The 17117-nt window shown below is 56.7% G+C and overlaps 1 protein-coding gene across 9 annotated transcripts in view; it reads left to right on the top strand.

Moving 5' to 3' along the window:
* The window catches only part of FOXN1 (forkhead box N1), a 28758-nt gene extending 13844 nt beyond the window's left edge, over positions 1-14914 (top strand). For 2 of the 9 annotated variants that reach the window (XM_059669388.1, XM_059669389.1), the window contains 8 exons: positions 155-286; positions 687-1145; positions 3496-3606; positions 5402-5532; positions 6857-6953; positions 10521-10728; positions 10903-11394; positions 13043-14912. In XM_059669388.1, coding sequence (XP_059525371.1) covers positions 164-286; positions 687-1145; positions 3496-3606; positions 5402-5532; positions 6857-6953; positions 10521-10728; positions 10903-11394; positions 13043-13353 — 1932 coding nt within the window. In that variant the 5' untranslated portion in view covers positions 155-163 and the 3' untranslated portion in view covers positions 13354-14912. Of the gene's footprint in view, positions 1-134; positions 287-686; positions 1146-3495; positions 3607-5401; positions 5533-6856; positions 6954-10520; positions 10729-10902; positions 11395-13042 lie in introns of all 9 variants that reach the window. The other 7 variants (XM_059669386.1, XM_059669385.1, XM_059669391.1 and 4 more) reach the window with 6 other exon arrangements.
* Positions 14915-17117: the final 2203 nt, after the last annotated feature.

Below are 17117 nucleotides of genomic sequence, written 5' to 3'. Positions count from 1 at the left end.
TTTGTCTGTCTGTCTGTCTTTCTCATCAAGATGTCAGGCTGGAGTCAGGATCCCAGCCCAGGGATGGGGTGGGAGTGGAGGTGGTGGACTTGGGATTGGTCACCCCCGGACACTGGGCCTCATTCTCATCACAGCCGGCTTTCTTCGAGGCCAGGACTGGGTGATGGTGTCGCTCCTCCCGCCGCAGTCTGACGTCACGCTGCCGGGCCCCACCAGACTGGAGGGCGAGCCCCAAGGGGACCTCATGCAGGCCCCAGGCCTCCCAGGCTCGCCTGCCCCACAGAGCGTAAGTACCCGGCACCCAGGCCTGGGCTGAGGCCAAGTCCTGAGGGCTGCATGGGAAACAGGTGAACAATCACCCCCACCCTCCAGGCACCTCCCTGGGGTCCATCTTGTCCCTTCCACCAGCAAACAACGACCCAGTGGCTCCAAGACCCAGAGGTATTCAGATAGGCTCATTCCTTCAGGCTGGGGCTTTTCCAGAGCAGGGACTTGCATCCATCTACTGGGGCACCCCGGGTTTAAGAGCAGTGTGCCCTCATCGTATTGGGGCTTCCAAGGGCAGGCTAGGTCTCCTCCATCATATGGGGGCCCCAAGAGCTCAGCCCCAGACCCCCTTTACCCAAACACAGAGTAGGATCCTGGTCCAGCCTCCACTCACAGGCCTCTCCCCTCTGTCCACCCAGAAGCATGCCGGCTTCAGCTGCTCGTCATTTGTGCCCGATGGCCCTCCGGAGAGGGCACCCTCACTGCCCCCACACAGCCCCAGCATCGCATCACCAGGCCCTGAGCAAGTCCACTGCGCAGCGGGTCCTGGCCCCAGCCCTTTCCGGCTCTCACCCTCAGACAAGTACCCCGGCTTCAGCTTTGAAGAGGGCCCGGCCAGCAGTCCCGGGCGCTTCCTCAAGGGCGGCCACGTGCCTTTCCACCCGTACAAGCGGCATTTCCAAGAGGACATCTTCCCCGAGGCCCAGACTGCCCTGGCCCTCGATGGACACGCCTTTAAGACCCCGGGGGTGCTGGAGGCCTTTGAAGAGATCCCTGTGGATGTGGGGGAGGCTGAGGCCTTCCTGCCTGGCTTCTCAGCAGAGGCCTGGTGCAATGGGCTCCCCTACTCCAGCCATGAGCACAGCCCCCAAGTCCTGGTAAGTACCAGTGGGCAGTGGACAGCCCACTTATCCTCTGTGCCCGCTCCCAGCAGCCCAGGTGAGTCCTCAGAGATCAAACTCCCCCTCTTCCCTTCCCAGACCTTTCCACTCAGGCTCTGTGTGTATCAAGGAAGCAGCAAGCTCAGAGACTGGGGGCCTCCAGGTCAACTAGGAAGGGCACGCTGGCCTGGTCCGGCGTGGAGGAGACAAGGTGGGGTAGGCAGGTCAGGCGAAGGAAGCGAGCTGGCAGCTTCCCAGTGGCTCCTGAGTCAGGATCCCAGTGTGTGACTTCTCTCTGTTTGTTTAAGTGTCAAGAATCCCCAGCCAGACGTAGATACGCCCATATGCAAATGTGAGAAGAAAAACACATTCCAGAGACCAAGAGAAAGGGTTAAGGGAGGAGCCACAGAATACAATATTCCCCTCTCCGGCATCAGCTTGCAGAGTTGAGAGAGGACTTAAGTCTTCTCAAGGGATACTTCCTGGCCCCATTCTTTGCCCGGAGAGGGACCTGGGTATGTTTGTAGAAATATCTTGAAAGCACTTTGGAAGGTCAACATGTCCTTCACGGCCATATCCTCAAGTGGCATGACCTTAGGCAAATCGCTTAAGCTCTCTGAGCCTCATTCAAAAAGTGTGCTTAATAGTATCTGCCTCAGAGACTTGTTGCCTTGGGAAGAGAAAGCTAAAAGGGGCTTTGCTCCCTTCTCCCAGCTTTGGAGGTCCCTGAGGTGGTGCGCACTGAGCGGGCTCAGCCTGGGCTGTGCCTGCTCTAGATGCCACCAGACCTCCTCACCTCTTGCTTTCAAATAGGCTCCCATTCCACCCCCCCGGCCACCCCCAACAAAGACCTGTTTCCCAGGCTTGGAAGATAGAGAAAAGGGTTGGGCACCTACTAGGTGTGGCCAAGACAGGACCTTGTTCTGGTTCTGGGCCTTTTGATGGCTTCTCCTCAGGCCTATGGAACATGACAGCAGCTCACCGTGAGGCACCATCATACTCACACCCAATGTCCACTCAGCGCCTGCCCTTGGTCACTCTGCCAGGCGATTTCTTTCAAGAGCCCCATTTAATCCTCACAACGACCCTCTAAACAGCTCCCGCTATCTCCATTTTGCAGATGGGTAAACTGAGGCCCCATAGAGGCCAAGTGACTTGTCCCTTGGCCTGTAAGAGGTGAGGCTGAGACTTGAGCCCACGCCCTTGGCCCCTGCACAGTGGAGAAAAGCTCAGGCCCAGAGCCCCAGAGCTCGCTGGCCGACTCTCTAGGTGACCTGGGCACATCAATTCCCCTTCATGGGCTTAGCCCCATCATCTGCCAAATGAGGGGGTTGGACACAATGCTCTTGGCCCTTCCAGGCCTGAGATTCTATGATTGTGGCTATCTATGCATCAGCAACCCCAGGGCACACCCAGAAAGAGCTCTCAGCTGGTTTGACCCTCTGGGCCCACATGCTGGTTCCCGGTTCCCTCATAACCCCAGGAACAACGGCCCACCTCCTCCAGGCCTTGTTGACCTTCCAACCTTGTTGATCTTCCTGGACCTAGCTCTGTGCTAGGCCCTGAGGACTCTTTGAGGGGCTTACAGTTCATGGGAAGCCAGAGTCGGGCCACCACTACCGGCAGGAGCTACAGCCTCCCTGGGCCAGTTTGAGAGAGTGCCACAGGCGCATGCAGACCAGCACTGGAGCAGACTCCCTGGAGCAGGGCGCAAAGGCTCTCAGTGGGGGATGGTTGGGGAGGACAGAGCAGAGGACTCACTAGCCCCCTCCAGGGAGCCTGCTGGAGCTCCCTTGGGCTTTGCAAAAGAGAAAGTGGCAAGGCCTGAGGGCCTCAGCTGGACCAGCCTCTCTGGTCACTTCCTGTGCTCCCCTCACCATGGCTCTGCAGTTGTAATTGCGGAGCTGGGCCCTTTTCTGTGGTGTCCTCTGCAGGCCTGTTCTAAAAGGCTGGGGGCTCTGAACCAGCAAGCAGGCCCTGGGCTCGGCTTGCTTGGTGAGAGGGGTCAGGCCCTGCACCCTTGTGCCCTTCCAGGGAGATCTCTGCCCTACCCCAGCCTCAGTGAAACCATTGACAAGTCTCCCCCACTCCTCTGGACAGCCCAGTCTCAGCCTTTCACCTGCAGTGAGGTGGGAGGTAGGGAGCACTGCTGGTTCCAGCCCCAGCTCCACCACTAATTTGCTGAGTACCCTCAGAAAAATCCCCGTCCTTCTCTGTTCTCTGTTCTCCAGGAATAAGTTCTGGGGGAGGCACAGCAGGGGTTGTTTTTGTGGAAGGTTTAAGACACAGACAAGAGGAAGGAAGAAAAATAAGGCCTAGCCCAGTCATCTGCTTTTTCTTCCAACAGGGGTCGGAAGTCAAGGTCAAGCCCCCAGCTCTGGAGACTGGTCCTGGCATGTACTGTTTCCAGCCCCCCTTGCAGCACATGTACTGCCCCTCCCAGCCTCCCTTCCACCAGGTGGGTCTGGGGCAAGTGGGCATGCTTCCCCAGAGTCTCAGGATCCTCTGAGGGTGTGTGGTGTGGGGGTGTGTATACATCTGGGTGGGCAGCAGGGCCTTAATTCTCAGGCTGGGCCAATGGGGGTGGGGGCAGGGTTCATGGGGAGGGAAGCAATTGCCCCTCTGTGGGATTGGGCAGGGCTTTTCTGAGACCCAGGTAGAACCTGAGAGGTCTCAGAAAAGAGAATTGGGGCTGAGATTGGGGCAGGGACCGGATGTGAACCAAAAAAGGAGGTAGGAGGAGAACCAGACAAAGACGAGGCCGAGAGAAAAGGAGTGTGTGGGGTGACACACAAGGCTGAGCAGGGCAGGGAACAATGGACTGCCGCCCGGGTCGGCCACCATCTTCCTATGTGGCCTTGGCCTCAAACTTCCTTTCAGCTCAGACAGGGTGGGACTAGGCATCGCGTTAGGGGACCTTCCCACCTGGAGGCTCCAAGTCCCCATGACCTTCAGCCGTTTTCCCCTTCCCCACCTCACTGCCCAGCTTCAGCTCCTCCTAGATGTACAGGATGCCAAGTAATTGCCCCACACAGGCATGGGATGGAGGTTTTTAGAAAGAGAAAGAAAGAAAAGAGCCCCAGAGCAGGTAAGCAGCTCCCAGGAGTCGCCGGGCAAGACGGAGCAAGTGGCTGCCCAGCGCCCAGCTCCATCCACCTGCAGCCTGGCACTGAGACAGGCCCTGCCTGTGGAGCAGGTTCTACTCCCAGCCTTTGGCATTGGCCCTGGTCTTGGCGCAGCCCGGGAGGCAGGCACGTGGCGGGGGGAAGTAGCCAGGCTGCTTGGTTTGTGGGAAAAAAGAAAGAGATGGAAGGAAGCAGAGGGGACACATGAGGGGTCATCCCATGAGGGGCCCAGCTGGAATGGTCAAAGCCTTCCCGAGGCCGCTGGTCTGACCGGGGGGAGAGGGTGTTCCTGAGGCAGCCTGGCCCGTCAGGGAGCAACACAGCAGGGCTAAGGGGCTACCAGACCTTAAATGGCCTCACCGTGCCCGCCCTGCTTTGATGCCCTCTGCGTTCCGCACCCCAACCTCCAAGATGGCCGCACCCAGGACTTTATGGAGACTGCAGAGGGGGTGACTCAGGCACTACGTGCCGCTCGGGTGACCTGGAAAAAGCACATCAGCTTGGAGCAGATGGGGGAGTCAGAGTCTCCCTTCCCCCTCGCCCCCATAAAACACCATCCCTGGCACCACAGCCACTCCCTTTGCTGTAAAACCACCTCCTACCCCCACCTGCCCACCACCATGACCGGCCCTTTCAAAGAGCCACTGAAACTCATAAAAGGTGGCAGTGCCCAGCAAACGCCCAGGCTGGACATCCCACTTCCGGCCCAGCTGCCCTAGGAGATGCAAGGGAGGCCTGGAGCGCCTGCCCAGGAGGGTGCGGAAGCCAGGACTACCCATCGCACTTCTAGCGCGGCCAGGCTGCTATCCCATCACCCTGGCAACCAGAGTACCCAGAAGGCCTCAGAGAAAAGTGCTGGACCAAGGGAGCTTTGAGGCCTCTGAGATCCTGAATTCTAGAATGTGGATCTCCTCACAGGCACTCAGATGTCCACACCCTTGGCCAAGCCCCTCAGGTAGCTCTGCCACTGGAGCCCATGACCATGAGTGGTGGAGCCTAGGACCAGGGAGAGAAGATTCTAGTCTCAGCTCGCTCTCTCTCTGGATGTACATGACTGAGGGAAGGGGAGCCTCCTCTTGGGAAGGATGGTTACCATGGCAACCACTCTGCCTCCTTTGACCTCTACAGTACTCACCAGGTGGCGGCAGCTACCCTGTACCCTACCTGGGCTCCCCACACTATCCGTACCAGCGGATTGCACCCCAGGCCAGCACTGATGGGCACCAGCCACTCTTCCCCAAACCCATCTACTCCTACAGGTATGTCTCCCAGCACTCCCGGATGGAATAAAGAGGGGTGAGAGGACCCTTGGGGAAACTGAGGCATGGAGTCCTCATGGTATAAGGGTAACGGTGTGTGTGTTGCGGGGGTGCATAGTTGGATGGGCTTCCAGAGTATGTTGGAGAAGGGATTTTTTTCATGGGGACAAGGGGATAGACTAGGTCACCTCTGACCTCTTGTCTAACCCTGGGAAGCCATGTCTGTGGTCAGCAGCAGATGTGTTGTCCTGCACAGTTCTAGACTCCTGGGGCCCAGGGCCTGGGTCTGAGAGTTCAGGAGGGATGCTTGCCCCCTACTCCCACCCTCCTTCCCCAGATACAGAGAGAAGCCCCACCCCAAAGCTCTGCTGGAAATAAGCGAGGAATGAGGACTGCAGATGTGACTCGGTTATCCAGCATCTTCCAGACCTGGTGCCCCTTCTCTGGGGCCAGGGTTGTAAATGCCAGGCCAGCGGCACCCAGCCTGTCTGGGAGACCGTCTATCTGAACTTTCCTTCATTCAACCTCATTGACACTCGACTTCCTAGGTGCCAGGCCCCACATGGGGTCAGGTCATTAGCCAGTGTGAGCTCAGGGGAAGGAAAAGGAACTTAAACAGCAGCCAAGAACACAGAGGAGTTTGCGGGGAGGTAGGACAATATGCAGAGAGGAGCACATGCAATCCTTGCAGTCCAGCAGAACTGGGTTCAAGTTCAGGCTCTGGAATGTACTATCTGTGAAACCTCAGGCAAGTTACTTAATCTCTCTGAACCTTTGTTTATTTGTTTTAAAAATAAAAAGCAGCAATATGCGGGCCTTTGGAAGGATTAAGTGCAAAAATATGCCTGGCACATTGTAGAGGCTCAAAAAACCTTAATTCCCTCCCTTGCCATCTATCCAGCATTTCTGCAGTTGGCTGAGGGTTGACTGGTAATGACAGCTCCCATTTAATGAGTGCTTCTATGTGCTAGGCATCACCCTTAATCCTCACAACTCTGAGGTAGCTATTACATTCTTCACTTCAAAGCTGAGGAAACTGAGGTTCAGAGAGGTTAGGGCACTCACCAAAGGTCACACAGCTAGTGAGTGGCTAAGCCAGGACTGCAGCCCAGGCCTCTCAGATTCCACAGGACCCTCATATCTGTAATTTCTGGCTTCAGTAAACACGTTTTCATCCCTTCTCCTTTCAACCTCATAGAGCCTCTCAGCCATGAATTCTGCAGCAGGTTCTCTCTCCTCAACTACTCCAGCGGGGGCAGAGGGTTTGGGGGAGACTCCGGGCCTGGTCCGAGGTTAAAACGCTCAGGGTTTTCTTTGCCTTCAGCATCCTCATCTTCATGGCCCTTAAGAACAGTAAAACTGGGAGCCTTCCTGTCAGCGAGATCTACAATTTCATGACGGAGCACTTCCCATACTTCAAGGTGAGCCCAAGACCCACTCCCACTCCCCCATGCCTCGGCGCTGAGCAAGCCAGGCCTCTCTGGAGCCAGAGGACTCCGCTGGGAGGTGGGAGAAGAGTGAGAATGAAATCCAGAAGAAGGTTTGCCCCCCCACATGCTTCCCCTGGTCTCCACGTCTGCAGGACAGAGTGGAGAACAGGGAGCTCAAGCCATGCACGCAAGGTGACACAGCAGGCTGGAGTCAGACCTCATGCTGGCAGAAGGTGGACATGTCAGTCCTGTTAGACCTCAAGGAGCATCCACCTTCCCCAAGTGGGGAGAGAGCTGGGGAAGAAAGGAGAGGCTGTCCCCATCCCTGCCCCCAGGATGCCGTAGGGCTGGAGGAATTTGGGTAGGAGCTGGCCAGCCAAGGTGACATGGATGCTGGGACCGCAGAACCCATTGCCTTCCAGGGAGAGATTAGGATCTGCTCTGTGGGCGGCAGGCTCAGCTGCAGTTCTGCCAAAAAGCGGGGTGTGGGCTTCATGGTCTTTGAGTGTCCCAGGGAACTGGCTGGCTCGCCTCACCTTCCCATGGACAGGATCTCGTGCCCGTCACCCACCAAACGGGCTTCTGGGGCCTCTACCAGGCTCCCTCCCTAGGGGCAGGACAGAGGCCCTTCTCTCCAGATGGACAAACACATCAGAGAGGGTGACCCATCTGTTCAAGGTCACTCAGCCGGTGGGACTAGTTGCTGGTTCAAGCTGTTTGGCTTCACACAACACCCATTTCCCTTCTCTGCTTGCCCCCCAGACACCCCGAGCATGGACCCCGTTTCTCCTGAGGTGGGTGCAGGGGAGATCAGAACTTGTAAGGAGTTCTGCACCCTGGTGGATACAATCTTGTCTGCTACCCAGGCAGCAGGCGGGAGCTGAGGCCCCAGTAATCCAGAACTCAGCTCCACCTGCCAGTGGGTGATGCCCAGGCCCACGTCTTCCCGATTGTCCTGCCTGGGGATAATTTGAGGCTGATATTCAAACAAGTTTGTACTTGCTGAGCTGCCATCAAATGAGTAGTGGGCATGATGGCCAGAGTGGTCTGGCCAGGAATGGAAAAGTATAGCCATCTACTAGGAGTTCTGGAAGGAAGAAGAAGGGGAAAGAGAGTTGTCTCTGGGATTTGAGGAGCATGAAAGCCAATATCCAGGGCTTCCCCTTTGCCCCAGCAGGTCAGGGAACCAAAGTCTCCTTAACTCTAAAGCCTTTGGAGATTCCTCTAGGACAGTGGTTCTCAACCTTCTGGCCCTTAAATACAGTTCCTCATGTTGTGACCCAACCATAAAATTATTTTAGTTGCTACTTCATAACTGTAATGTTGCAACTGCTAGAAATCTTAATGTAAATATCTGATATGCAGGATGGTCTTAGGCGACCCCTGTGAAAGGGTCGTTTGACCGCCAAAGGGGTCGGACCCACAGGTTGAGAACCGCTGCTCTAGGACTTTAAGGGGCCAGGCCAGAGAGAGGAAGTGAGGGCCCTGCCCTCCTCCTCTCAGTCTTTCCTCCCTGCTAACTCCCCACCTGGTCCCCAGCCCCTCCCTGCATCTCATCTTCCTGGCTTAATTATTTTTCCTGGGAGCCGTGTAATCCCTGTTTTATAGAGCTGAAGAGTGAAGAGGTCTAACAGCTTTTTTTTTTTTTTTTTTTTTTGGTTCTAGTTGTTGTTCTTAGCAGTTGCATCACTCCCTCACTCCCTCGTTTACATTTGACTTCAGAGAGAAAGCATCTTTGAGGATGGGGCGGGCCCAGATGGCGAAGCCACCCTATGGGGTGACCTGGGCAGGGCCTTTAACTAGGGGACAGAGTTGGAGTCTGGGCTCTGTCACTGCCTCCTTGTGTGATCTAAGGCGAGGCCCTTTCTTCTCTAACCCTCAGTTTCCCAATCTGTAAAATAACCAGTTGGCACATAGATTCTTTCCCATTCTGACACTTCCCCTCAGACCCACCTAAGGAGTTAATCCAAGATCCCCTGGCCCTTCTATCTCTCACTTCCTATTTGAAGGCAAGGACGGAGGGGACCCTGGAGTGGGCAGCACTCGTGCCCGAGGTAGCCGAGGTGGGCGTCCTGTAGCCCCATGAGTCAGGGTTGTGGGGTTGGGGACATGTCCAGCCACTGGACATAATTGCTAGTGCTGACCATCCTTCTTCCAAACAGGAAGCGGCTGGGGTGGGAGCTGCCCTGGCATCTGAATTCACAGATTTATGGGGCTATAAAAGGGTCCAGTGCCCATTAACTCTGCCCATCAGACAACACAGCCTTGACTCTTAGTAGGGACTGTCATGGGAGTTGAAGGTGAATCCCCAGATGACTGATCTGATGGCTCAAGAATTCTTCCTTGTGACCCCAGGAGGCTTGGGGGTTCATCTCAACCAGCACCCTGCCCAGGCCAGCTGCCCTTAAGAAAAACTCTGTAGCTCCTGCCAGCAGCTTGCAGTGATACTGGCATCAGAGCCCAGTTCTGCTGGGCGTGATTCAGCCTGGCTGCTCCCTGGGGCAAGTGAGCCGGGGAGGAGGGAGTGGCTGCCCCTCATTAAGCAGAAACTGGGCCCTGAAAGGGGGAGGGGCCCCGCTGGCCAGGGCAGAATCTCTATCCACAGTCACCCCTGCTGGGCCCAGGACCGGCTGCAGAGCCTGGAACTGAGCTGGAGGTAGAAGGACTGCGGGTGCCTACTGCCCCCCCCCCACCCCCACCCCGCCACCGCCTCTCACCCAACTGAGTCAGCCTAATGGTTTTTACAACACTCCCTGGGCACAATGACTGCACTGGTGACATGACCAGGCTTCCTAATGGGTGTTTATTCTGTTGGCACGAGCACCACCACCCCGAGGCCTGGCCTCCCCACCGGGGCACACCCCCTCGGGCACACTCATGTGAACACTCACACCCACGTACACATGCAATCACAGGTACCCACACACAGCAGAGACTTTCTCACACACGCTCATCTTCAGGGACACATCCTCACACTCGGGAATTTACAGACTCATACCCAGGAGACAAGCTCACACCAGGGAGGCACATTGAGGGACATGTGCGAGCTCATACACACACAGAGCAAAACTCAGATGTGCAACAGTGCACACACCCAAACACCAACCTCACCCAGCTTTCTTCTCTCCCACATTTGCCCCAGCGGGGATGGGGCCGACCCAGGAGAACATTCCAGAGCTTCCCCCTCATTCTCTCTCCTAAGTTGGCACCAGAGGCCTCAGAGCAGTGAGTTCCCTTTCCACAAAGGGCTCCAAGCACAGGCTCCAAGCCCCATGGGGAGCGGTCCAATTCCCTTATGAGTCACCTGGACCATCCCCACGGTCGGCCAGGATTGGGTAGGAGAAAGGCAGGTTTTAGGTGAGAATGACTTGTAGTCAAGGTTCCTGCAGCCCTTCCCCCACCACTGAAGGGAACGGAGCCTGGGCTGGGTGCTGAGGAGGACCAGCCCCAGAGTGGGCGGCAGTTCTGTGCACAGAGGAGTTTTCTGGAGCCCAGACCCGGAGCCAGCTCTGGCTGCCTGATCCTGGCCTCATTTCTTGTCTTGCTCTGCCCCGGCAGACGGCGCCCGACGGATGGAAGAATTCTGTCCGCCATAACCTCTCTCTCAACAAATGCTTCGAGAAGGTGGAGAACAAATCGGGAAGCTCCTCTCGCAAGGGCTGCCTGTGGGCCCTCAATCCAGCCAAGATTGACAAGATGCAGGAGGAGCTGCAGAAGTGGAAGAGGAAAGACCCCATAGCCGTGCGCAAGAGCATGGCCAAGCCAGGTGAGGCAGGCAGGCTGTGAGGGAAGGCCAGGGTTCCCAGGAGCAAACAGGGAGAGGGAAAGTGAAAAGGAGAACTGCTGCGTAAGGAGAGGGCCTGCGTGCAGTTCCAGGGCTGGGGAGGGTTTGTGGGGAAAGGGAGGTCTCATGGTATCCCTCTCTCTTGGGCTTTTTCAGAAGAGCTGGACAGCCTCATTGGAGACAAGAGGGAGAAGCTGGGCACCCCACTCCTGGGCTGCCCACCCCCTGGGCTGGCAGGCTCAGGCCCCATCCAGCCCCTGGCACCTCCAGTTGGGCTCTCCCAGCCGCTGCACTCAATCCACCCGGCTCCAGGCCCCATTCCTGGCAAAAACCCCCTGCAGGACCTACTTGGGGGTCACGCGCCCTCCTGCTATGGGCAGACATACTCACACCTCTCACCGGGCCTGGGCCCTCCTGGACCTCCGCAGCCATTGTTCCCGCAGCCAGATGGTCACCTTGAGCTGCGGGCCCAGCCAGGCACCCCCCAGGACTCGCCTCTGCCTGCCCACACCCCACCCAGCCACAGCACCAAGCTGCTGGCTGAGCCTTCCCCAGCCAGGACCATGCATGACACCCTGCTGCCAGACGGAGATCTCGGCACTGACCTGGATGCCATCAATCCCTCGCTCACCGACTTTGACTTCCAGGGTGAGCTGGGGGTGGGAAAGGGGAGGTGGGACAAAGCTGGAGAGGTCCACCTGGCAGTGTGGCCCATCCCCTCCAAGTCTCCAGGCTGCAGCCTGCTATCTGCCAGGTGTCCAGCCACTGAAGCAGAGAGGCTGGAGCAAAGCAGACAGGGGGTGTCAGGGGGCCAAGAGGAATGCCCTTGCCCCCCTCCTGGTGCCTCTGAATGTGCTCCCACTAGCCCCACCGTCAAACTCCTTTCAGCTCTGGGTAGGCTGGAGGGGCCTGGTGTTTCATTCCATACTTGACTGTGAGCGACTGATAGTCCTAACATTCCCAGAACCAGTTGCATCTTCTGAGTTCATCTTTAAAAATTTTTTTTTTAGTATATATTTTTTTTATTTCAGAGAGGAAGGGAGATAGAAACAACAATGATGAGAGAAAATCATTGATTGGCTGCCTCCTGCGCACCCCCTACTGGGGATCGAGCCTGCAACCCGGGCATGTGCCCTGACCAGGAATTGAACCGTGGCCTCCTGGTTCATAGGTCGATGCTCAACCACTGAGCCACACCACCCAGGCTGAGTTCATCTTTTAATGCAGAAAAAGGAAAGAGATCTTCCCCCCTAGAAGAATGTAAGGCCTCAGAACCAGGCAGGGGGGAGGTTCTATTCATTCCGCTCCATCTTGTCTGCTCCGTCTGCATGTGACCAGCCCCGATGTGTCCCTCTGAACTCCAGCGCACCCCAGGCCCTGGTCCTGGACAGAGGAGGTTTGGTGGCTTGTGCTAAACCAGGCCTCCGACCCCCTGCGTACGCTGGGATGGGGATATCCACAAGCAGGTGGAGGCTGCCCTCCGAGAGCTCCCCGTCTGGTGGGGAGACGGTACGGGCTTTAGGAAGCTAGATCCTCCCCCCACCCCCGTCCAGAAGTGGGAAGCAGGCTCAACGGCCTCAGAGGCAGCTCTAGACATGAACATGTACTTGACCCCTACTCTCAGGCAGCACGCTAGTCGCTTTGCAGGTGCTTCCTTATATGGGCCTGCAGGATAGGAGGGATGATTAAACACATTTCACAGAAGCACAGAGGTTAAGTAACTTACTCAAGGTCACGTAGCTAGAAAGAGGCCTGGCCTGCCAGGATGCAGGTCCCATGACATAATGAAGGCTGTGAGGCCGCAGCGCTAGTTCTCCTCGGAGTAAGGTGCGCTTCCCGGCTCTGCTCCTGTCCCCTGGGCCCTGCCGTAGAGGAGGCCCAGGGAGGCAAGTCCAGCCGTCTCATCGTCTCATCGGGTCGAGCGGTGCATTGTTGGAAGGTCCGTGGTCTGAGCTGCAGATCCTCCTTCCTTGGAGCCTGGGCAGCAGCCAGGGTGAACCCTGGAGCGCACAGTACCTGCATCAACCCCTCCAATAGGCAGCTCTCAAATCCTCAACCCTCTCCACCTCCCAAAAGAGAGCCACACATGGTCATCCGGGCTGTGGCTTTTAGACCATACGCGGGAGGAGGAATCGGAGAGGTTCAGCAACTGCCTGGAGTCACACAGCTAGTGCCAGGGTCTGTTCCCCAGCAAATGTTACCCAAACTGTGCTCTGTTTAGCATGGGAGAGATGGGCTGGGGGCAGACGGGCCCCTTGGGTGCCTCCCAGTGATGCCTGTTCTATCCCCCCACTAGGAAACCTGTGGGAACAGCTGAAGGATGACAGCTTGGCCCTCGACCCCTTGGTACTGGTGACCTCATCCCCGACATCATCTGCAATGCCGCCACCTCCCCACTGCTTCCCTCCAGGGCCCTGCCTGGGGGAGACAGGCAGCGGGGCGGGTGACTTGGCATCACCAGGCAGCGGGGGCTCGGCAGCCCTGGGTGACCTGCACCTCACCACCCTCTACTCAGCCTTCATGGAGCTGGAGCCCCCGCCCCCCTCGGCCCCCGCCGGCCCCTCTGTGTACCTCAGCCCCAGCTCCAAGCCCATGGCCCTAGCATGAGCCATGCCCGGCAGCAGCTCCAGCCTTGGCCTGGCCTGGAGGCCCCCGCTGGCCGCCCACATCGGGCTCACCTTAAAGGTCAAAGAAGGAAAACTCTCCCCGTCCCCTCTGCCACGAAGCCAACTTGTTTGTTAGCGGACAGCCGGGGGTGGAGACGCCACCCAGGATGCTACCCCTCACACATTTCTGCTGCCCGGTGGGCCAGCTCCTCACTCAGAGCCCCTGAGAACAAGTGTCTGGGCAAAAATTTCACCCGCCCTCACTCATCCACACTCCAGCCTCCCTGCCCCGTGCCCGTGCGCGCACACTGTTCTTCAGACATACACCCACCCCCACGCCTTCTATCCTGAGGAACCGGAACTACGTCACAGAGCCTAACTTGCTTTCGGGGGCAGCTGAGAGCTTCGGTGACCTCCATGCAGGCCCAAGACCACCCTGACCACTATTTTGACGCCCACACTCTCTTTGGGCCTGGCCCCCTCCAGGCATGATCTTCCCCCGAAGTCGAGGTATTTATTCTCCCATCTTCATTCCAGCGCCTGTGAGGGAGGAGGAGACACGGAGCCTCCCTCTCCCCAAGTTGCCCGGGGACTCCCCAGGGGCCTGCAGGCTCTGCCCATCCTCAGCACATGCTCTGTCTAGCCCCAGGGTGACACACAGGAGGGACCACGTCCACCCCAGGCCCAAACTGAGCCCAATTCCAACACAAAGTGTTTGGAAAAGCCCCTGCCCTCGGAAACTTGAAAGTGTCCTCTTCTCCCAGCCCGGGGTACAGGCAGGGCCCCTCCAAGTCACTGCGGTCTCACTCCTTCTCGATAAGCTCATGTAGATTAGGCCCCAGCTTACTGATTACTTCCAACCGCCTGAGGCAGCCTGGGCATTCAGGGAAGGGAAGCCTGGCACAGGCTGGCGGGGAGCACCCATGTCCCCTCTCTCTGACTGCTTGACAGACCTGGGATGCCCTTGGAGTTGGGGGCGTGGCCCTGTTGCCCTCCAGGCCCTACCTGGGAGCCCAACCCCCACCACGTGGGAGCCTCAGCCTAACCTGGGCCTGGGGATGACAAGAACCCACAGAGTTTGGCCTCCGGGGAGGCTCAGGCAGATCCCTCGATGGCCTGCCATTGTCCTTGCCCTGGAACAATAAAGCAAGTGCCATGTGGTCTCAGCTCCGAGCCTTCCTTTCTGGACCTCTCTCCTGGGGAGAACGGTCAGGCCGCACTGACTGTAGATGCCCTGGGCCTGTGACATCCCCCCACCCTCATTCAGGACTGGGAAGCATCTGGGAGGACTTTCTGACCAGCCGAGAGGATGAGGGGGAATGTGGGCAGAGCGTCTTCCCAGGTGAACTTTCAAGGGGGATGCAAAGAAGCAGCTGCCCTGCCCGGAGGGAGAGGATGCCCTCCCCTTGTCCCCACTTTGAGATCCACCCACTCTCCTCATTTCCTCACACAAGAAGGGGTCACTTCCCTGTCCAGGCTGTGCCTTCCTGCCCCCCATCTTTCCCTGGCTGGGCTCTGGGTTCCACAGGTGACATGATCAGAGCATAGCTGGGTGCTATGCACTGCTGGCCCTGGAGGATGGGCCCAGGAGGATGGGCCCAGGAGGATGGGCCCTGGAGGATGGTCCCAGGAGGGTGGTCCCTGGAGGATGGTCTCTGGAGGGTCAGGGGCCTACTCCATCCCACTTCAGGCTCACCTCCCAGCTGCCACCTGCAGACAGGCCGCTGTCACCAAAGGGCAGCCTGAGAGGCAGCCCCCCACTCTGCCTGAACAGAGATGGGAAGATGTAGGAGCCAAAAGCACTCACATGAGCCTCAGTCTTGCAACAGCCACAGGTGGGGCCTCTGCTTAGAAAGCTCTTCCTGGGGCCAGGCCTGGGGGCCGGCCAACATCGCCTGCCTGCCCCAGAGGGCAGCTCTGCAGATCTCATACGGAGACACACCAATACCTTCCCACAAGAGGCTCTAAGGCTGGGTCCAGGTCTAGAGGGATAGGGTAGGGTGAGGAGTGGGGGAAGCATGGCCAGTCCGTACACCCAAGAGGAAGACCCACCCAGCCCACCCAGCCGTGGCTGTATAGGAGAGGGTGAAGGCTCAATGTCAAGCCCCCAGGTGATGGTACCCCCCAGTTCTGACCAACCCTAGGCCTGGGTCTGAATGCCCAAGCCCCCAAGAACAAGGCAAGTGTTTCATGAGAGAACTTTACTGGGACCTGCTTCCTTGCCTCAGACTCCAAACCCTGGGGCCTCAGACAAACTGTACTGTACACCTCCAGCCTAGCTGGTGAGCAGAGGACAGCTCCTCAGTCAGACCTCTGTCCCGTGGGCCCATGCATCACACCTACGAGTGAACTGGCCCCCACGCAGCTAAGACAGGCAGCAAGTTGATGGGACTTGGAGTTTCTTTTTTCGTTGTTGTTTGTAACAAAAAGTCTAAGGCTTGGCCCTTAGACTTTTAAAACTAGGCAACAGTGCCTCGCTGAGCTGAGCCCACACTCCCGCTCAAATGCTGCCCTCTGCTGGCCACCTTACACCAAGTGTTCAACCACCATTTTAGGGTGAGCAACGGTCTGAATGGATGCAGGGTCTGGAAGACCCTTGGGGGGAAATGATCCCTTTTGTTCAGGGGCTCTACACCTGGTTTTAAACTGCTTAGAATTCATGGGTCCAATGAAAGAAATTACACCTTCGTTTTTACTCCTCTCTACCTTAACTTTAGCATTTCCCTTGATTATGAATGTCAGCAACAAAGCACAGTAGCTTTAGCAGAAGCTGTGACTTTGCCATTAAGAAGAGAAACCACAGATGTTTTCATATTACATTACAGGTATTTCAGAATAGATATAGATAGAGGTGTCTATATATAGTGTTCAATACATAAATATAGGATTACAATATATTTTATGTACATAAAAACCATATTGCCCATATGCTTCAGACAATAACAAAGGGGTCCATGACACACAAGAAAGTCAAGTACCCTTGACTTTTGGTGCCAGATGGTGGGGAAATGGAGGGTGGCTCTTGGGGGCTGGGCCAGGCTAGAGAGGAAGCCCTAGAGACAGCAGCTCTTCATCAGCTGGAAGGGAAACCTCTCAGCATTGCACAGCGGGTATGGCGGTCCCAAAGTGCACCCTGCAGGCCAGGGGTGGCATGAGCAGGCTGTCTTCCTCTAGAGCAGCGGTTCTCAACCTGTGGGTCGCGACCCCTTTGGGGGTCAAACGACCCTTTCACAGGGGTCTCCTAAGACCATCCGAAAACACATATATAATTACATATTGTTTTTGTGATTAATCACTATGCTTTAATTATGTTCAATTTGTAACAATGAAAATACATCCTGCATATCAGATATTTACATTACGATTCATAACAGTAGCAAAATTACAGTTATGAAGTATGAAAATTACAGTTATGAAAATAATTTTATGGTTGGGGGTCACCACAACATGAGGAACTATATTAAAGGGTCGCAGCATTAGGGGGGTTGAGAACCACTGCTCTAGTATTTGGGCTTTCCTGCTCAACCCAGTGGTAGCGTTGTCTCTGGCTGACTTCAAAGAGACAGAATCTGAGCATGGTCAGACCCAGCCTAGTCTAGATCAACCTTCAAAGTCAACAACTCATCAGACTAGCTGCACTCCCCACCCCACCCACCCCCATCTTTTTCCTCCTCCTACTGCCCAGGAATCGCCTAGGTTCCTAAGGAAAGTGCAAGGAACTAAATGCAGCAAGTTGCACCTTAGCAGCCAGACCAATGCCAGAGA

This window comes from Myotis daubentonii, chromosome 16, assembly GCF_963259705.1.
Source record: "Myotis daubentonii chromosome 16, mMyoDau2.1, whole genome shotgun sequence".
Lineage (NCBI taxonomy): Eukaryota > Metazoa > Chordata > Mammalia > Chiroptera > Vespertilionidae > Myotis > Myotis daubentonii.
This window is presented reverse-complemented; position numbering and strand designations above follow the sequence as displayed.